The sequence below is a fragment of the Tachysurus fulvidraco genome, chromosome 10 (assembly GCF_022655615.1).
Source record: "Tachysurus fulvidraco isolate hzauxx_2018 chromosome 10, HZAU_PFXX_2.0, whole genome shotgun sequence".
Classification (NCBI taxonomy): domain Eukaryota; kingdom Metazoa; phylum Chordata; class Actinopteri; order Siluriformes; family Bagridae; genus Tachysurus; species Tachysurus fulvidraco.
The window spans coordinates 16,936,882-16,959,070 of NC_062527.1; the positions used below are offsets into that span (position 1 = coordinate 16,936,882).

The window sequence follows — 22,189 nt, forward strand, 5'->3', positions numbered from 1 at the left end:
CCTATAAAAGCCTGATCCACCACAATCTAATCCCTACATAATACAATCAAATATTTCGTAAATGTATTCATACCACAACCTTTCACTTTTAAGCAAGTACTTCCTATTATTTTCACCATTAGTTCAATTAAATAAATAAATAAATATGAAGCCTTATGAACAGGTACAGTATAAACACTGACCATCAGAGACTAAAAAACAAGCAAGAAAGAAAACCACCGCCAACCTCACCTGCCAATATGAACGGAGAAATAAATAAATAAATAAATAAAAACAAACACCACACAACTTCTAATTCGGTTCCAATTGTTTACTTTTTCTCTCAAGTTAAACACACACATTTCACCACATTTGTTTCAATATACATTTTGGTTACTTCCTATACCTTTTAAACAAACATCTGGATTTTCTGAGTGACTGTACAGTATCTTATGAATTAAACGGAGTCCATTCACAGCTCTTTCAGCCTCAGACTGCATTAGATCGATAGAGCAAAGGCAACGATGCAGAGAACAAAACAGACATTCAGCAGAAATATTAACACAACATACAAAGAGTTCATTCCTTTTTTAAGGACATTCATTCAAGTGAAAAATCCATGTGAATAAAAAAAAATTCATATAAAGCATGTGCAAGTGCATGGAAGTGCAGACTCTAAATAAATATAGTATGAGCATGCTTGATCATAATGCTAAAACTAGGGACAAAATAAATACACCATACTGAAGTCTCTGGACTTAGCTCTCTTTGTTCACTAAGCATCTGTTTTGTTTATTCTTAATATACAGGATCATTGGATACAGTCCTTACTAAATAACATGTGGGGAAAATATGATAAATATGAAGCCTGGTTCTCACACACACACACACACACACACACACACACACACACAGTGTCATCCCTTTGACAGAGCTTGCACACACACAGCGAGCGTGCATACACACGCACACTGCACACACACTCAAAGTGCCATTCCTTTGGCAGAGCTTGCACACACACACTGTTCCGTTTTCTTCTCTCTATTAGAGTCTTTATGATTTCCATTAACAAGTGGCTTCTCCTCATCTGCTGTTTTCTCGGCAGCTTTCGTGTGCTCCCTCGAGCAGCTCTTCTGTAAAGCCTCGGGTTTCTGTTGTGTATTCTTTCCCTCTTCTCCTTTACGCTGCCCTGCAGGAACCTGCAAGAACGACGGCAGCTCCAGTTGCTCTTTGGTTAATAAGCCACGCTGGTCGTCGGCTCGGCTGCACTGCACGCGAGTCAGCATCTCCACCAGACCTGAGGGAGGTTAGAGATTGCTTTGTAATGACTTAAAATATCAGAGTGGTGTCGAACATGAAGAAAAGTCAGGACGAACTTTTAAAATCATCCCTAGGTGATGCTCACACCTCAGTTCCCATTGGTCACGATCGCTCCTTTTCATACTCTGTGCTCAGTTGTATGACAACCACAAGTGATGTCTTCATGACTACACTGGAAGGCTGGCCTTCCCTCGAACCTCATTAAAAATGTGGCAAGAAAATGTCTATTTTTAGTTATTTCGTACCCTTGGCAAAATTCAGAATTTTGCTGAATCTAAATATCACTATAATAAATCACACAGTTTATTTATTTACAGCAAACATTATTCCCTGGACACTAGCAGGCCATGTTTTCTTCCATAAAAAAGAAAAGTGTATTTATTACATGTAAATATACTGTACCATGCTACCGAGTTCCCTCTGGAAGTCGGTAAGTGTTACGTGTGGTTTGCATATCCAGGACAAACCAGTGTAACATTAACGGACATGACTGACTTCTCAGTGTCAGTCAGTTAAGCACAGAATCAGAGAGATCAGAGATACAGCAGCCTATAAATATTGTAGGTAGTAGCTTAGTGGTTCAGCTGTTGGACTACCAATTGGAAGGTTGAGAGTTTAGTCCCCAGGCCCTCCAAGCTGCCCCTGCTGGGCCCCTGGAACCCCCAATTGCTCAACTTGAAAAGGAGATGAAAATGTAAGTCATTCTGGGTAAAGAAGTTTGCCAAATGTAATACATGTAATACTAATACATCCCATATATAAGAACTAAAAGTATGTATTTGTATCTGCTTTTTCACAAGACGTGCCAGTCATTATTAACAATGTTCCTTTCAATTTTGAAAGGTTTTTCCATGATCTTACTTAAACTTACTTAAAAGTTTTTATTTTTTTTAATTTCATTTAGACCCTTCAGTAGTTAAGAATAAACAGGTCCTTGTGTGTCTGAGTGCAGCCGTTTGGCTGACTGGTACTGTAAGTAATGGGAGGGACCACACGCACCTCTCATGTGTGCTTCCTCCGTTTTAAGAACCACCAGCTGCCACTGGGTTCACAGCGGTTGTTAACATTCTTTGCTTGGCTTCCCTTAAAATGTGCAAACTCTGCATACAGCATTGGCGTAGCGCGAGACAGTGAAAAGATGCGGTAAAGACGTTTCATATCTGCACACTTTTTGCACCTCGGCACGTGTGGTAAGATCAGATTTCTGTTTTGTTTTATTAGTCATATAAAGGAAATACAGGTGGAGCGCCGATCACAGATTAGCCCACAAACTGGCTGAATGATTCTCAAATTCCTAAGCAGAAAATCTTTTCGATGCTAATTACAAGAGCAAAATGCCAGCAGTCACAATGTAAAGTCTATGGCAGTGTACCACACTGATGCCTTTACTGTTTATTTAGTGTGTAACCATGAGTGAATGTTGATGCTGCTTACCGTCCATCTCGTTTTTGGGCTTGCTGCCTGTCCGGCTTCGGTCTACAGCCAGATTTCCCTTTTCGTTGCCGCCATCTGAATCAAGAGCAGCAATTCAATTCAAGTTTATTTGTATAGCACTTTTTACAATAGACATTGTCTCAAAGCAGCTTTACAGAACATAAATTAAAACACACAAGGTTTAAGAGCTAAGACCTTAGCTACTACTCTCGAAGACGATTTACACACACTAAACCGATCTCTGCTGAGAGACACACTACAGTGCACCTTGACACAATGTGGAACATATTTTTATACTATGTGCAATACGCACAGCTCAATAACACATTCAGATAAGTCATTACACGTGTGAAATCATGTATATTTTTCAACGGGGTACTTTTATATTTTTAATTCTCCTTTTTACTTCTAACTTAATTCATTGTTTTTATGTTTAGATGCCCTTGTTGCTGTCAGAGCTGCTAATTAAATTTCGTTGACAATAAAGTACCTTAGCTACCGTAGCTACTTCACACCACCAGACTAATACAGATGCACTACATGTGAAGAATTGTTTGGAAGATAAATGTTTGTTACATCGATATACATTTAAGAACATGATTTAATGTCCAATGGTGGTGGTGATCTGTGAGAGTTTACTGAAGTTTTGGAGCAAGATTCCTGAAGAAAAGTAGGACAGATTAACCTAGCTCTTGTTCAGGATTAAGGAAGCTAAACTCTGGATTTGGTCCGGAGACGCTGTAGAGGAATTTGATGCTATATAAATAAATGTAATAAAGTGACTGATGTCTTGGCATAAATAAATAAGTAAATAAACAAAAAAATTTAAAAAAGGGGTTTTGGCTACCAAGGGGACTGTGAAGCTGAAATGTTTATAACAAGCTAAACACATGAGGACAGGAGAGCTGGTAAAGTGTAAAGACATTCAAATAAGGACTTTTTGGTTATATATCGCTGACTCACTTTTGACTCGATCCAGACAAAGAGTCTTGTTGGCAAGGCGTAATACGGTGGTGTCCATGTTCAAGGGTTCTCTAGATCCACTCTGACAGGCAGACAAAAAAAAAAAAAATAGATATTATGTATCACAAGAAATTATTATGCAATACAGAAGTTCCAACTGAAATGTAGTTACACTGAGCAGATCTTCAGGTAATGCAAGAATTTACAAAGCATTTCACAACACACACCATGGTGATAACCGCATCCTGTGGTCGTAGCTCGTGCTTCTGTAGAACGGAGGAAACGGCGTCTCCAAGTGTCTTACTCGATTTGGCCATGATGCCTATCGTCTTGCCTGTGAGCACTATGTCCAACCTACATGTGCACACACACAAAGGATTCATTATTTATATAACGAATGAATAGATAGATAGATAGATAGATAGATAGATAGATAGATAGATAGATAGATAGATAGATAGATAGATAAAGCTAGCATGTGAAAATATTATTTCACATCACGCCACAGCACCAGTGAATTCCTGAATCTAATTGGTCAGAAAAATCTTGACTCATTATCTAGAACAAGATTTAGAAACCTGGGGCTCAGTCTTAATATAGTAGTCTATAAATACACTTTTCCCCCAGTACAGTGGTGTTCCTTTCAGGCGGTGGAATGGAGATTGACTTATGGGACAAAAAAAAAAAAAATCCCCAAATTGCTTTTTTTTTAAAATACAAATAGACAAAAAAAAATCCATAAAAAATGTTTTTTGAATGTAAAACATATAATCTCAAATACTAGGAGGAGTCAGGTCGTTAAAAGGAAAATAAATCAACCATGTGTGCCTTATAGACTCACGTAAATGTTACTCGGAGTTCCAGGGTGACTTGCTGATCCTGCAGGATAGAGCTGTCCTGGTCCAAAGAGAGAGGCTGTTGCCTTTGACACACATTCTGCACAACAAAACACCACAACACATGAGAACTTTACTCGTCTGCTGCAAAGGTTAAGATGATCAGTCTTGGTGCAGGTAATACTTAATGCTATGTATGTGTGTTTATTACGAATGGACACCAGACTTGTTATGCAGTAAAAAACAGGACAGTGCGTGTGAGACCTTATCCTTGCCCTGGAGGTAGATCACGATGTCTTTCATAGGGAAGCCTCTTTTTTCACACAGACTGCTCAGCATGCCGCGCAGAGTCAGACCAGCTCGAGCTGGAGCAAGGCTGGCCGTGCCGTCGGGCAAAAACACACAGCAGTATTTATCCGCTCGAGCTGGCGCGTTTGGCTCTGAACCGAGAGGACTCGAGCTGCCGTCCTGAGAGAGAAAGTTTATATATATATATATATATATATATATAAATAAAATAATTAGAATAATAGAAAATAAAAAATAAATATGTAGCTGCATAGATCAAGTGTTCAAAAAAAGATGAAAAAACAAAACGAAAAGCTTCGCTGCAAAACTGCAGAAATGTAATCCAGTGCTTAGTGCATTACACTTTGGGGTCCACACACACACACACACACCTCTGATCTGTTCGATAGTGACCCCAACTCCACACTGCTGCTGGATTTCACTGAGATCTGCGACTCCTGCCTCGACACTGTGACCTGCCGGTAAGACACGTCTGCTAACATACACACACACAATCAGCTCAAACCATTGGAATATTTAGTCCAGAAGTGTTATGCAGAGACGCAAGAACAGAAGTGGTCCTACTGTACCTCCCCATGATCCTCTCTTCTCAGGCGTCTTCCTTTTATTGGATTTGCTGTCAGACGACGGTGTTTTCCCGCTTGTGATCTGCGCGCGCACACACACACACACACACACACACACACATACAGCAGGCAACATTAAACATACATAGTGCAAAGTTTCATGCTCCAAGACTATTTTTTATATTTTTTACATTTTATAGCAAAAAGACAGTACTCTGAGTACAGCAACTTGGAGTAAGAGGAGCTACTTGACTGTAAACTCATTTATCGAATTCTATACGAGAAATTTTTAAAAGAAACAATTCTATACCTAGACATTTTACTATTTTCTTCATAATCCTTACAGCTAATTCTTTTCTATTTTTCTTTACATAAATAGGGAACGTGAAGGCTCTGTGGTTATGGTGTTGGACTAATAAAAAAAACCCGGAAATACGCTGCTGTACGGTAGATATAGACATGTGGGTCTCTTGTGGGTGGAGAGCAACTGCTGCTGCTGCTGCTTTCTGTTGTGGTTGTGGCTCTTTTTTTTTTTTTTTTTTTTTAAAGTAGTGATATTTGTATAACAGACCACACTGGAAGTTTGTTCGTCTGCACAAAACACCACACACACGCTTTTATAGTCTGTGTACGATTGCACAAAATGTCCATTATACATTTATTAAGTTATTTATTCATTCAGATTTCAGAAGTATCTATAACAAAACTGAACATAACACTATATATCTTTTGTGCTTGATTCATTTTTTTCTGTAATAGAGTATTTAATATGAAGTACTGTAACATTATAGAAATATCTCTGGCAACATGCAGCTACATGTTTCAGTAAAAGCAGGTGGGAACCAGCCAACGCATGCACACACTTCTAATCATGCTCCCATGTGAGGGAAAACAAATCCATGTACTGTACTCTGGAGCTTGTGGAAACGCAGGGTGACATGACCATTGAAAGAATGAATTTAAATCAGCGTTACCTTCCTGCCGCTGGTTGGAGTGACGGACTTATTTTGAGGCTCGATGTCAGGCAGCGGTCGTCCTTCTACACTGGCCAGCATGCAGTTCTGATAGAGTGGAGAGCGGACGAAGCGCGCGTAACTATCGAACTTCATCAGCTTATAGATCTGAGCAGGAAAAGACGAGAAAAATGAGGACGACAACCAGTGACTTCATTACACAGTATGCTGTAGAACATATTTATACATTATGCATGTGTATAAATACAGACACTGACACTACCTGTTGCTGGGCTTTGCTAAACATTTCTGGATTTGGTTTCTCCAGGTCACTCTTGTTAACTCGTGCCGTGTCGTCTATGTTCACAGCATTGAAGGAGCTCTCGGAAAGATACAGATCGTAGATTGAGCGGGCTTGTGCCTTCAGCTGAACACAGACCGGGGACGAGACAGAACAAGCAGATATTTACATCAGTGTCACCATATGGCCCAGTCATACATTATAATACCTGAAAACAACCGCTGTGTTAATCTGTATTGATTAAATAAAACGATGCATGGGGGGGAAAAAAAAGAGGCATTTTAATGACCTACTCAGAGTAATAAAGCCAGATGTATAAAGTTAAAGAGTCCTGAGCAATACTGATATTAACATCACACATCATTGATCACAGGACAGCTACACAATTTGTTGCTATTCGTCGATCATACGATAGCTCGGCTACGTCGAACGTCACCAGACCCTTCGCAGCGACTAGAAGAAAGATCAGTGAATCTATTAAATTGGTTAGAAGTTAAAACATTTATTTGTTCGTCTAGTTTGTACGTTAATCTGATTTATTCTCTGTGGAATTTGCATCATTAGCAAGCAGCAAAGGTGTTTTAACTAAAGAAATAACGCTAGTTAGCGATTGGATTATACTGTAGCTAGCCTCTGGTGTTTGTACTACTTAAAACTTGAATGCATCAACTCGACTATGTGGATTTTATGTGCAGTCGGCACACACACACACACACACACACGTCAGGTCTGTGATTCAGTTCTCATTCCCACGGTAATAGGGAAGTTCCTCGTTTATCATTTGTTAGTAGCAGCGATGTGTTCCGTTTTCAGTTTCTTAAATCATTTTAATAATGTACTTTAAAGCACTTTTTAGCTCTTGTTTACCTTTAAACGTTGAAACTTCAATACATTTAAAAAAAGATTATTTTAAGTTCTTCATGCTTTTATAAACTACTTATGATTTCACCAAAACAGATATGCTAGAAGATAAATCAAATCAGTGTTGCTTGCTAAATCGGCCACTGCAATAAGAAAACATTAAGACAAGGGATGATAAAAGCTTCACTGCTTTGATCGCTATCTTTCGCCTCAAACCAGTAACGTTATTCGTTTACATTGGACTCTGATTGTCCATGTGTAAGTAGAAGTCCAATATTTGAACTGCATGTAATGTTTATTGTTCAAAGAATATCATTAAATGATTCATGTAATCTAGCAAGTAAACCAGAGTACTGCATGTGCAACAATCTCACCTTATGACTGCATTCATTATTTACAGCCTAACGTTATTTCACTCGCGTTCTTTAGCCACTTTTTTGACTACGCAAGTGCTACTTATTTTCGTCTGGTTAGGCATGTACAACTGTAGCAAAAGTATTTAGTCATATATAGATGCTTAAAGCAGTCTTTATAGACTGGATAGAAATCTACTCATCTGAAAGCATGCCGATATTAATACCGAAGCCTGATCCTCAGCTTTTCTCATGCATATATGAGTGTGTACATGCAAATGTAGGTGCTCTTTTCTGTTGTGATAAAGTAAAATTCATTCATTCATTTTGTACCGCTTATCCGAACGTCTCGGGTCACGGGGAGCCTGTGCCTCTCTCAGGCGTCATCGGGCATCGAGGCAGGATACACCCTGGACAGAGTGCCAACCCATCGCAGGGCACACACACACACACACACTACGGACAATTTTCCAGAGATGCCAATCAACCTACCATGCATGTACTGGACCAGGGGAGGAAACCGGAGTACCCGGAGGAAACCCCCGAGGCACGGGGAGAACATGCAAACTCCACACACACACAAGGAGGAGGTGGGAATCGAACCCCCAACCCTGGAGGTGTGAGGCAAACATGCTAACCATTAAGCCACCGTGCGCCGCCCCTCGAATAAAATTATTTAAAAGATCAACCTTTTGTCCAGGTGTTTACTCATAGCTGCATTATTGTTACTCATATAATTCCAAAAAAAAAATTGTAATTCATAGCTTTACTGACTTAAACCTTTTACAGGAAGGAGTCTGAATGCATCCTAGTGCTCACTGATGACTTTCTCTGGTCTTTGTACAGGGAAAAACTCAACTGATTGAGAAATGTTAGAGAAGCTGGCAGTAGGACTAGGTATGTATTCGATTCTAGCACTTTTTCAAAATATCACAGATTTTAATCTAGTGCGAGTTTAGATATGTAAACATAGTTTGACCTGCCATCAACACCAATGCAGTTTGGCTCTACAATATGCTTGGAGTAATGCCAAAAGTAGCTGATCTGCATTTAGCTCCAAACCAGCCCATTGTGTAAAAGAAGTTGCTGACCACAGTGACGCACTTTCTTCATTTTCCTCTGTGTTGCACGACATGCAGAAGTAAAGCACAGTGGAGGGCATTTTACTGCCATTCGTATCCACTTCTCTTCGAAGGGACCTTCTGACTGATCCCTTTTATCCCGTGTTGACGATTCTATTCTGACATTTGTCACGTCTTAAATAAATGGTTAAATGAGGATGAAAATGATAAGAACATACACCAGAATCAGGCTCAAACACATTCGATTACAAATCAAACGACATACTCGGGTCCGGACATTCCGAATCCGGGTTCCGAATCGAACGGTGGTGAAAGCGAAGCAGAAGAATAAAGCTTTCCAGGTCAGTATACAGGTGGAAACATTCCTACCTCCTCCAGACTGGTAGCTGGAGTCTTCTGGAACTTCTCACAGGCCTGCCAGAAGAGGATGTTCTCATCACTCACCTCTGATTTGAGAAAAGCCTGAGGGGGAAAAAATAAATACATTTTTCATAATCATTTTCATTTAAATATTTTCCAGCATGCTCTAAGTCGATCATCAGGTAGAATGTTTTGTTTTTGTCTTTAGTATGAACAGAAATGTGTACATTTCTTTTCTTTCGTTCCTTGCTTTAAAATCAGTAGCTATATTTGAAAATAGAGTAAGAATTCTGGTTCGATTCCCAGTGCTTTGAACACGTGTTAGTTACTTAGCTAACAGCATGCTAACTCCATGGTTTTGCAGAAATAAATTGCAGCACTTTTAGAAAGGCTTTGTAGTTGTACACAAGTTTGTGTCCTTGCAGAATCTGCTTAGAAGCATAAAGGAAGCTGGTCGTAACAGATGAGGTCAGAGTGTGACGGTATTAATGTAAAACCTTTTAAAAAGGAACCTTGGATCTACATGTAGCTACCACTTGTAAGCTAACATTATTCAACTCCAGTGAAAGAAATGATGTAGCCCTGTAGGATGACTGCCCACATAATACACAATTACTGTAGCCTAGTTACAAAACTAAACTTGCTTTGGCTTTCTAAGAAAATGTTCGATCCCTTGCCCCAATTTTTTCCCTTTATATAACTATATGATATAACCGCCGTTTTGGTGGCGCAGCGGCGTAAATGTAGAAAGGGAAAGCAGATGATGGGTATGTATTGCTAAATAACATGATGATTGGGAAACAGTCCAGATAATTATCTTACCATCGTACGGCCACACTCCCAGTGCTGGCTTCCATCTGTAATGACACATTAGTGCTAATGTTTCCTGATGACTGTTTCACAATGCAGCGGTGAGCTGGCTGAAAGGAAGCATCTACCACTACAATGCTCTGACGCATGCAAATATGCAGACCTCCATAATAAAAGGGACACTGGGACGCAGATTGTTCGGAGAAATTTGAAATCTGCATCTCTTGCACACTACCGGTTTTCCAATTTAGAGAGATTTGGAAGGAACAGTAGTGATTTCTAACAAATCTGACCCATTCAGATGTACAGTGTAGCAGAACGTGTCTGCCGGTGATCCTCCATCTGTGTAAAAATGTCAGCACACGTCTACAGTGCATGTTTGAATCTCCTCTAAAAAGTCAAATCAGCCGTCCATCGATCAGGAATATAAATAGGTTGAAACATACCGGACCTGTTCGGTGGTGTATATGGTGCAGTCGGGTGGTGCATTGTAAGGTGCAGTGCAACAGAGGAGGGTTGCTGGGGTGTTTATAGGAAGCATAAAAGATATAGATAAATGGTCCTATATGGTTGGTTGCAGTGTACATGTTCATTGTACATGTTTTGGTTTGTTTTTGTTTATTATTGCCCACTATTTGCGGGAGGGGGGGGGGAGGATGAATAAATAAATAAATAAATAAATAAATAAATAAATAAATAAATAAATAGAAATGAAAAAGAAATCTGAAACAGGTATTGCAACCAAGTAAGACAAACCTAGGATTAATTAACGGTCAACTGGTTTCCCTTTAGAGGACTCATTTCTGGTTTTCGATTAATAATAAATAAATCACTTCCATTTATAAATTCTGTAGTATTTTATTTTACAGGTTTTGTTTTAAAGAACAAAAAAAAGACATAAATGAGAAGTGAGCTCTTACGGTAAAATAACGCACTCCAACTGGGTCCTCCATCAGGCGCTCGAAGCACACAGCCCAGCTGACCACCCTGCTGGCCGGACCATCTTCACCTTGACGAAGTTCTCCACCAGCAGAGCCGCTGCTCAGACTCGGGCTGCTGCCCGTTCCCAAAAAGCTCGACATGTTCAACTCTTCACAGAGACAAAAGAGAAAAATGTGGAAAATGAGTTTAAGGCATTCTTCCATGTTCTATTTTAATTTAGCATTTTTATAGTTTTCATTATTAGTGATAAACAGAAATATCTGGAAAATATAAATTTCCACTGTTAAAAATGACTAACACAAGAAATGTTAAAACAAAACACAAACAAAAACCCAGGTGTGTTTTATTCTTTCTGTTCAGTCATGTTATAGCCACACTCCCATGTTTACCTGCAGATTTCAGTGTAAATCAACATCCCCAGACACTTCACAACAGTGCTGTGTGGAAAATCTGGGTGCTGCTTTTCAAAAAGACCGACAAACGGACCGACTGTAAAGGTAAAGAAGTTACCTAATTTTTTGGATCCTGGACATGTTTTGACAAACCTTGACATTTCAGTTATTATATAGTCTATTAATCCCAAAAGTCTCAAGAAACTAAATGGAGAAGAAATTGCGTCACAATAAAATGTGAGCAACATTTAACATCTAAAAGGTGTTTTGGGGAAAGAAAAAAAAAGTGTAAACTTGGTTAGTTAAATTATAAAATTTAATTATTATTTTTAAGGACAGGGCTATAGGGCCATAAAACACACTAAAAATATTTTTACAAGACTTTTGAGTGCTGGAATTGGCATCAGCTTCTAACAAGACATTGGATTAACTTTGTGCTTCAGAAAACAAAAACTTTAAACTGTTCGAAAAGCGACAGAGTGAACAAATTAGTACATTGGGGTTTCTTCATAATTTTGTACCTTAAAGCCACGGTGGGGTTAAAGACTAAAGAAATCCTTTAAATGTTTGTAAATCACAGTGCTATTTTTTACCAGAAGAAATTTGTTCTTGAGAAACCCCTCAGACCGCAGGCTTAGAGATTTGGCCTAATTTGTCAGGACTCCTAATCGAGTCTCAGTGCGTGGCATGTTTATTCTTGTCGTGAGGAGGAGTTTGACGACTAAAGGATGATCCGTGAGAACAATCTGTGAAATCTGTCATTATATCAACATCGGTTCAGACAGTATAAATCTCTCAGTGCGGCCCAGGCTTAAGTACGCATTCAGTCTATTAATCATCATGTCATCTTTTCCTCCTCCTTCTCTACAAGTTTGGCAGAATTATTCCTCAGTGCCATCTGTCTGCTGCAGTGACAGTTTCTGCTCTTCCTCTTCAATGAAGTCTTACAATTTGATTATTAATACTGCATGCATGCTAAACCCACACATCCATCACTTTACGCTTTGTTTTTTAATATTTATATTTATATATATATATATATATATATATATATATATATATATATATATATATATATATATATATATATATATATATATATAATTTTTTTTTTTATATACATGTACACACGTGTGTGTGTGTGTGTGTGTGTGTGTGTGTGTGTGTGTGTGTGTGTGTGTGTGTGTGTGTGTGTATGTGTGAAATCAGGATGTAATTGTCTAATCTACAGTACTTGAAATTTAAACATATCGATCAGCAGAAGAGAACGATAGCAGTGCTGCAACGTCAGGAATCAATTTGCACTCACCTCCATCTGAAACTGCCTGCGTCTGCAAGAAGCAAAAACACACAAAGTCACACAGGGATAGAAACTTCAACAAAAGAACATGCATGAATTGAGGTAAAGGTGCGTGATAACAGGATATCGTCTTTCAGACAGCTGAACGGTTTACTTCTGCACTTGAGGTGCTCGGTAGAGTGGCAGCTGTTGCACAGGAAGTAGGCGTTTCACCATCATGCTTCTTATGACTGACACATCTGACCCTGTTCTCACACGCAGGATCATCAATGATACTCTGTCAACTAACTGTAGTAAATTCCCCTTCATGTCGGCATGCTTGTTAATGCAAGACAAATCTATGCTTGAGTGCAAAAGTTTACAGCATTTAGCAGACGCCCTTATCCAGAGCAACATACTTTTTTTTTTTTTTAATACAACTGAGCAATTGAGGGTTAAGGGCCTTGCTCAGAGGCCCATCAGTGGCCATAGGAATCAAACTCACAACCTTCCGATTGGTAGCCTACCACCTTAATCACTAGGCTACCACATCCCCCTTAACCACTAGGTTTACACACCCATGCTTTTTTGTTATAATATGTGAAATGGGGTGTGTTCTGCAATGCAAAATAGGTGTGATCCAAAAATCAGACCCATAACGGACAAACAGCTAAAAAAAGTCCTTCATTGCGGAGTTTAAACATAAGGATGCATGGAATTTTATTAAAATCACCAAATGTCATAAAACAAAAAAGGAAGCAGACAAGCAATTGGAGAATATTTGATAAATCCAATTTACAGTAGAAATGGAGATGCAATATTTGATCAATCCGATTTAGAAATAGAGATTTTAATACATCACAAGACAATTTGAGATTTGTACTAATAAAGAAAAAACATCTACTAAACCTAAAAACACAAATCCGTCTTTGGGTGTACAAACTTTTGTACTAAATGGCAGTTATGGGTATACTTGAGAGTTTTTCCCCCTCTTTACATGCTTATGTATGCTGCATTTAAGATGTTTGCTGTGATGAAACCTATAAAAATGTGTGATATTATTTTGGAAATACAAGATAAGGCACTCATTCCAACACAAGTGATTTACTGTATAAGGGCTTGTATGCAAGATGGGACATGAATTCTTTTTTTTCTTCATGGTTTATTTTTGTCGCTATAGTGACGCTTCTTTCAAAGATCGGTTTATTTCGCAATTTAATTAAGGAGTCTCCGATGTTAAGGCTTTGGAACGGTCATGTTTTCCTCCACAAGACTGGAATTCTTTAACATGAAAAGCTGTCATTTAAAAGAAATTTAAGAGAAGAAAAAAAAATAAATAATACAATCATACATTTTTTTATTATTATATATATATTTATCTTATAAATTTCACACAAGTAAAAATTATACATTACGTGTGTGAAAATTATAAGAAAAATAAATAAAATCTATAAATAGATAAAAGGATTGATGTGACGTTATTTACTAAATGAGAACTTAAGGTTGGCTATATGCTGTGCTGTGATTATAATAATCTTCATGCCAGGGCAGGTTTTTAATTGGAAATGAATCACGTCTGTGTAATAACAATAAGTCTACTTTGCATAAACCGTTATTGTTTAGTCAAGTCAAGAAGCTTTTACGGTCATTTCAACCGGATATAGCTGTACATAGTACATAGTGAAATGAGACGTCTCTCCAGGATCATGATAGCAACATAAAGCAACACAGAGCTAAGGAATTATTTGCTCCTGCCCCAGCTCGCCCCGGCATGTTTAACCCTGTAGTCATGTTCATGGTTAGACTTTTAAAAAAAAAAAAAAACCCTGTCTGACCGTTCGTGTTACTTGTGCGTGTAGAATAACAACAAAGAAAATATTGTTCATTTGTTTTAATTCGTGTTTCATCTATCAGACATCAGCACAAACGACTGCATCAGCAATCTTTCTGTTATGAAACCACAGATTTTTTTTTAAACTGCAAGTGCGAGAGAAGCTCAACACCACAGATCAGTTAATGATCATCACGCCCACCACAACCCTAGAAAGATCTGTCAAGTCAGCAAAATGCAGGCTGAAGCACTGTATTGTCCATTATTTGCTTAGAGAAAATGATGCAGTATTTTTTTTGTTGTATTATAAAAAAATAAGTACATAAGGTTCAAGTACATATCCACAGCTCTAGAAGTGCAGGCGTCTATCTAATACAGCCCTGCAAACCTGAAAGACAGCCTAGAAGGGGTATGACAAGAAACATGGATCAAGGAATCTGTCTAAAAGACACAGCAGAAGACTTTACAACATTACAACTCCAGAGCCAACTCCATGTGTGAAGTCTGACACCAAAGTGTAGGCATTCAACTTAAAGAAGTTACATCACATTCAGCAGTAAAATTTAAAAAAATAGGGGAGGCACAAACTTTTTCCTCCAGACAAAACTAACAAACACTGTATTAAATTTTTTTATTTCTCACAATGATAAATGAAAACTTGGGAATGCAGAGATAAAACAAAGGGAGCAGAAACTTTTGCACTTGACACTACAGCATCGTAAGGTGATTAGATCCAGATCTTCTCATATCTATGCTCGAACAAGCATCATATAAATCATACAATTATGTTTTTGTTGTTGATTCCAGGCATTTAAGGTTTCATTTTCACATCCTTAAAACATAACCAAATGAACTAAACTTGTCAAGTTCCTGCTCTAACTGTTTATTTTCATCCTGTGTCGGAGGTCTACAAAGCTGTCACTGCAAGTAAACCCTTCAGCAGTGCCATGCTGAAGTGAAGATGCCGTAGAAACAAAACTGCTTGGAATTTCTGTTCAAACGCATCCGATCATCTGTTTACCACAAAAAATGTTGTCATTATGCAGGAAGAAATCTAACCCAGGTTTCCACTTACCAGATTATTGGCTGGCACGGCCAGAGTTTTCAGTTTGTTGGCCATGACTAGATCTGCCTGAGTGAGGACACCTCACCAGAGAGCGAGCACACCCTACGCTGTTACTTCACACCCCCGTTACTTCGCATGTCATGTCACTTCCTGTTCCGAAGGGAAGTCTTACCATAGCAACACACCACAAGGGGAAGTGGCTGCTCTGACTAAAACAAAACTCGTTCTTGACCTTGTTGAGCAACTCTGATACACGCTGAAGTATAAAGGAACCTAAACCTGTAACCACAAGCCAAAGTCAGGCCCTGCAGGCACATCACCGCACACATGCACACACACGTCTCGGATTTATCAGCAGAGAAGGCCAATAGACATGCAAAATATTATTACTCTCCATATTTTTACAGCACTGAGAGATTATAATGTATTAAAAGGACTTTACTGTGTAGCTACTCCAACATTGCTTTGACTAAAAATAAAACAGGACAGAGTGTACACAGTTATAGGACAATATATGGTGTTGCCGTGAGACAGGGTCACTTTTACCATCCCAAAGAAAGTGAACCACATCCTGTAGTGCTTTAATATAACTCTTATACTACAGCCATCGATTCACACCAAGGCTAACAGCCTTTATTTATTAAAAGAACACCTCATCATACTTTAGTACATATTTAACACCCGTGTAAAAAAAAAAAGTCATTTCCTGTAATTGCTAGTGTTATAGCAGCTATAAATGGTCGATTCACTCCCCAGTCTCTCCATTATTCAATACTCTTGTGCTAAAAACTGCAGCTTGTCTTGTTACCATGTCATGTGGAAAAAGTTATAGTTTTTACCTTACTTTTGCTTTCACAACATTGACGACTCCTTCCGATAAAGCTTAATAAACGTCTGCTTACAGAAAAATTCACCAGATCGACAATTACACGCTTTTCTTAAAATTCCTTGTCATACAGGTCTCTGTGTTACTACAAAATGAATAAAGGGTCATTTGATAATAAAACGGTGCTGTGGTAAAACTTTAATATTACACTAAATCATGCGGTAGTTTTTAACTGTGGTGCTTGGTTTAACTGTGGCAATGCTAGGTAACGTTTGCTAGTTAGGCTGATATTTTAAACAGAGAACATGAATTGCTATGTTATTTGGTTAGCAATAACTTCATTATTTATGAAATTATTCTTTATCCTGGTCACCGTGGATCCAGAACCATTCCTATGAACACTTGGTGTAAGCTTGTGAAAACCCCAAAAATAGTCAAATGATGTAATTACCAATGACACATCATCTTCCTAATAAATGGATGATTCAACTTCCTGTGAATCATGTTAGTTGAGAGAGGATCCTATATTTTGGAAGGGAGTTTCTGGTAACCAAATATGTATCTGGAATTAAGGAATAACCCTTGGTTTGATCTTTAGATCAGTTTGGGGATTCTGTAGATTGTGTGGGTCTCAGTGTCTGTTCTGACCACATCCACGTAGGTTTTGTTAGAGTTCCCTGGTTTCAAAAACATATATATACACTTTATAAAAATGTGCGAGTATACAGATTTATAATGCTCATGAGCCCTAAAGTGTAATTGAGTGGTAGACTGGTGTTTCATCCAGGATGTATTTCCACCTCACACCCAGCGTTCCTAGGATAAACTCTTACTGAGGATAGCTGGATGGATAAATATTCCAACAAAGAAATAAACTAAAACATGAAAAGATAAATAACTGGTTTTGCTTTTTGAAAATATTTTAAAATGTAGGTTAATATCTGCATTACTCTAATAAGTCATAAATCATTAAAGTCTAGCCACAGGGGTTGCAAGCCAGTGACTTCTGTGCCGGTTCTAAGTGTGGGTAAATAGAGAGGGTTGCATCAGCAAGGGCATCCCGAGTAAAACGTGTCAAATTTGAACATACGACTCGTTAGTGGAAGTTCCAGAACAGAGCGGCCCATAACGGATCGTCAAAGCCTGGGTTAAAAACGACCGCCTCCGGGGTTTGAGAATAGGAACTCCTAACAGTGGTACAATGACAGGGAAAGGTAGAGAGCTGATGAACAGGATGTACAGAAGGAAAGAGACCAGGTGGGAGGGAAGCAAAGCACGTAGTATTGGAGGAGGATTATTTATTATGGTGTGGATAGAAAGAGAAATGGGGTAGGGGTGATCCTGAAGGAGGAGTATGTGAGGAATGTTTTGTTGGTGAAAAGTGTCAGACAGGATAATGAGTTTGAAGGGGTGATGTTGAATGTCGTCAGTGGTTATGATCTGTAAGTAGGCTGTGAGTTAGAAGAGAAGGAGAGATTCTGAAGTAACTTAGATGAGAGAGAGTAGTGATTGGAAAAGACAGAAAGAAAAAAAATACCAAGTGGTGGAAGCTTTAAAAGAAAGAAATGTTGAGAGGAATTCAGACAGAAGCTGAGACAGGCTTTGGGTGGTCAGGAAGAGCTTTCAGATGACTGGGAAACTACAGCAGAAGTGATCAGGGAGACACGTAGGAGGGTCCTAGGTGTGTCATCTGGAAGCAATTAGAGAAAAGAGAAAGAGGCTAGCTAAAATAAAGTGTGATGTATAAAAACGACCAAAGAAAATAAAGGATTACAAGGAATCGCATCAGAGAGTGAAGAGGGACATGGTAAAGGCCAAACAGAAAGCATACAATAAGTTGTACGGCAGATTAGACACGAGGTAAAGCGAGAAGGACTTGTACAGATTAGCAAGACAGAGATGGGAAGGAAGTGCAACAGATAAGGGTGATTAAAGAAAGAGATGGAAAGGTACTAACAGAGGCGAGGAGAGTGTGCAGAGAAGATGGAAGGAATATTTTGAGGAGCTGATGAATGAGGAAAATGAGCGGTAAAGACGGGAGGAAAAAAGGTGAATATTGTAGAGCAGGAAATAGCAAAGATTAGGAAGGATGAAATGAAGAAGGTTCTGAGGTGAATCAAGAAAGGCTGTTGGTCCAGCTGACATACCTGTGGAGGTTGAGGAAGTGTCTAGGAGAGACAGCAGTGGAGTTTCCATCTAGATTGTTCAAGAGGATTTTAGAGAGTTAGAAGATACTTGAGGAACGGAGGAGAAGTGTTCTAGTGCCGATCTTTAAGAACAAGGCCGATGTACATAGTTGTAGCAACTACAGAGTTATAAAGTTGATGAGCCAAACAATGAAGCCATGGGAAAGATTAGTGGAAGCTAAGAAAGGAAGTGGATATTTGTGAGCAGCAGTATGGCTTCATGCCCAGAAAGAGCATTACTGATGCAATTTGTGCTCTGAGAATGTTAATGCAAAAGTACAGAGATGGTCAGAAGGAGCTGCACTGCATCTTTGTTGGTATAGAGTAATAACAGGGTGGCGAGAGAGGAGCTATGGTACTGTAATGAGGATATCAGGAGTGGCAGAGAAGTGTCAGGATATGTATGAGAGGAGTATGGCAACAGTGAGATGTGCTGTGGGTCAGACAGAGGAGTTCAAGGTGCAGGTGGGGCTACATCAAGGCTTTGACACCCTTCTTGTTTGCTATGGACAGATGAAGTCAGACAGGAATCACCAAAGACAATGATATTTGCGGATGACTGATCTGTAGTGAGAGTAAAGAGCAGGTGGAGGAACACCTGGAAAGGTGGCAGTCTGCTTTGAAAAGAAGAGAAAAGAGTCAGACGTTGTAAGACAGAATACATATGTATGAACGAGAGTAAGGGAAGTAAAACAGTGAGGTTACTGGGGTCTGAGGTCAAAAAAGTGCAGGAGTTCGGGGCAACCATCCAGTGCGACAGAGGTAAAGACTCAAGTGCAGGTGGGTTGGAGTGGGTGGAGAAATTTGTCAGGAGTGTTGCGTGTCAGCAAAAAAAAAAAAGTATAGGTGTACAAGACACTAGTGATACCAGCTATGCTGTATCAGACATGAGGCAGAGATGGAGGTAGCAGAGGTGAGGATGTTGAGGTTCTCTTTAGGAGTGATGAGAATGGACAGGATTAGGAATGAGTACATCAGAGGGACAGCTCAGTTTGGCTGTTTTGGGAACAAGGTCAGAGAGACTAGATTGAGATGGTTTGGACATGTACAGAGGAGGAAGATGGTTATATTGGTAGAAGGATGTTGGAGATGGAGCTGCCAGGGAAGAGGTCAAAAGGAAGGACAAAGAGAATATACAGTATATGGATGTGTTAAATGTGGACATGAAGGTAATTGGAGAGTTTTTATTTGGAGAGAACTGAAAGAGTTAAGTGGAAACCGATGATTCGCTGTGGTGACAAAAGCCAAAAGTAAAAGAAGCGTCAAATTAAACCGGTTTCCATTATATATTCTCTGCTGTGTTAAAAAAAAAAAGTATTCATTCTGTCACTTCAAAGTATAAATAAATAAATAAATAAATAAAAACAAAAAAAACAAAAACAAATAAATAAACAAAAAATAACTAACTAAATTAATTAATTAAAAATTAAACAAATAAAATAAAAAATAAAATAAATCTGTAGCTCTTTCAACACTGTGCCACTGTTTTTCACACACTACATATGAAGTTACATGGATGTACATGTTTCCCTGACCTGATAACCACTGAACTCACCTTGCGCTCTTTTTGAAGCATTTTATTTAAATTCACTCTGATTTTTTTCTTAATCCACGCCGACGTGCTGGAGCAGAAAACAGCTCGTGTCAAACCCCTGAATGCCACCATATCGTCTCTGTTAGTGAAGTTAAAACAAAATAAAAACGCAAATGGATTTCATTTGTTTAACTGGCTGATGAAGATGTTTAGCCTTCACTGGAAGTCAAAAAGTTTCCACACCTGTGCAGGCAGCAGGTTCTTTAATGAAGTCTAATTAGCGAGAGGAAATTGAACAATGGAGTTTGTTTGGGGTTTTTTTCTTGTGAAATACAGCGGCCTCTGCTGGACAACCAAAGGAACAGTCAGGAAAAAAACAGCATAGAAAAGAAAATGAAAATGGCTTTCAACATTGTAGATTCTGTACTATTTATTTATTTGATTTTTTTAATTAAATAATTAATAATAAATATTTTATTGATTTATTTTATTTTTATATTTTATTCATTTTAATTTCAAATGTTTTCCTGATATCAGATACAGTATGTCATTACTGTATATCAGAAAAAGATTGCTGTTTAATTTTCTACAGTAAATGCATACAACTTGTACTGGAAAGTTACAATAAGTCTTAAAAAACAAGAATAGGGGGCTTCCGGGTGACGCCATGTTGACAACAGCTTGAGGGAATCGCTCCGTCCAAAAGTTTAATAATTTCCTAATAAAACCAGTATAATACTCGGCGACCATTAACAAATTCGACATGTCGACAACTAGAGGTAGAGGACAATCTAAACATGACTCAGTTAAGGAAAAAAGGCGAAAACTTGAAGCAGCTAACTCTGATGCAAGCACAGAGTGCGCAATCGGATGTTAACATGCGGGATTCTGAGTAAAAAATTCTGGCAGAGCTCGAGAAGCTGAGGAAAGACAATCAAGATGGACACACTCAGACGTAGCTATCTTTAACGCGGCTGGAAACGTCGTTCGGGGAACTGAAAGGAGAGCTCACTGACCTACAAAAGAGAACCGTGGAGGCAGAGGACCGTATCAGTGCTAATGAAGACACGGCCAGGTGTCATGAGCGGGCCCTCCGCTACTTACTGCATCAAGAGATGGATTTGAATGCACGATGTGAAGACATGCAAAATCGTTTAAGGCGAAACAATCTGAGAATTTATAAAGTGGCTGAAGGGTGCGAGGGAAGAGATGTTAAGCGGTTTGTATATGATTTGCTTAACTCTGTTTTTCAGCTTCCTCCTGGTCTTAACATTGTCATTGAAAGGGCACACAGGGCGCTTACTGCTAAGCCCAAAAACGCTGGTGCTGCCCCTCGTTCGCTGGTCGTTAGGTTTCTCTACTTTTCAGTGAAAGAAACCATACTGAGACAGGCCTGGGAACAGAAAAAAGTCATGTACGAAGGAAAACAGATCTACTTTGATCATGACTTCTCTCCCGAGCTGCAGAAGAAAAGGGCGCTGGTGCATGATACAGTTAAGCAGATAAAGATGAAGAACACGAGGGCAAAGTGTTTTTTTCCGGCACAGCTGAGAGTCTATATGGAGGATGGCGTGAAGACCTACCCAACATTGGCAGACACTGTGCCGGCACTTGAGAAGTTGGGGGTGCACGCCCGAGTGGATGAGAGAGAGCGACTGGAGATGGAGCTGTGCCAAGACGGGTGGAATACAGCGGGAAGGAGACCCATTGGAGGACCAGCGACACTTACCAACGCCGAAATTAAAGCCTTCTTTAAAAAGGATAACTAATTTGTATATTCGCCGAGTACATCTATCTAATTAAACTAGTATAGTTAGGAGGGGGGAAAAAGAACATTCTCAATATGGATGAGACGCGAGAACCACTTTAAGTGGAGGACCACCTATCCACAGCCAAGTCGCTAACGAAGCGCTCTGGGAGCGACAGCGATACCGCACACGGGGGAGGACCAGTCACCAGCCTCCGTCCAAGATACATCAGGGACTGGGTCATTCAGGTTTGAGTTA

The 22,189-nt window shown here is 39.1% G+C and overlaps 1 protein-coding gene across 3 annotated transcripts; it reads right to left on the reverse strand.

Moving 5' to 3' along the window:
• Positions 1-295: 295 nt before the first annotated feature.
• rgs14a (regulator of G protein signaling 14a) lies at positions 296-20,418 on the reverse strand. 3 transcript variants are annotated; one of them, XM_047819816.1, is made up of 14 exons: positions 20,205-20,418; positions 12,771-12,792; positions 11,048-11,217; positions 9,327-9,419; positions 6,644-6,787; positions 6,382-6,528; positions 5,411-5,489; positions 5,213-5,313; positions 4,797-5,000; positions 4,538-4,632; positions 3,924-4,050; positions 3,697-3,778; positions 2,734-2,808; positions 296-1,276 (listed from the first exon to the last, which is right to left on the reverse strand). In XM_047819816.1, the coding sequence occupies exons 1-14, from the start codon at positions 20,313-20,315 to the stop codon at positions 963-965; spliced, it is 1,764 nt and encodes a 587-aa protein (XP_047675772.1). In that variant the 5' UTR covers positions 20,316-20,418; the 3' UTR covers positions 296-962. The 3 variants fall into 3 exon arrangements, with proteins under 3 accessions (XP_047675772.1, XP_047675770.1, XP_047675773.1); XM_047819814.1 differs by having other exon boundaries at positions 5,213-5,316; XM_047819817.1 differs by lacking the exon at positions 20,205-20,418 and adding an exon at positions 15,647-15,782 and having other exon boundaries at positions 5,213-5,316.
• Between the last annotated feature and the right edge of the window lie 1,771 nt (positions 20,419-22,189).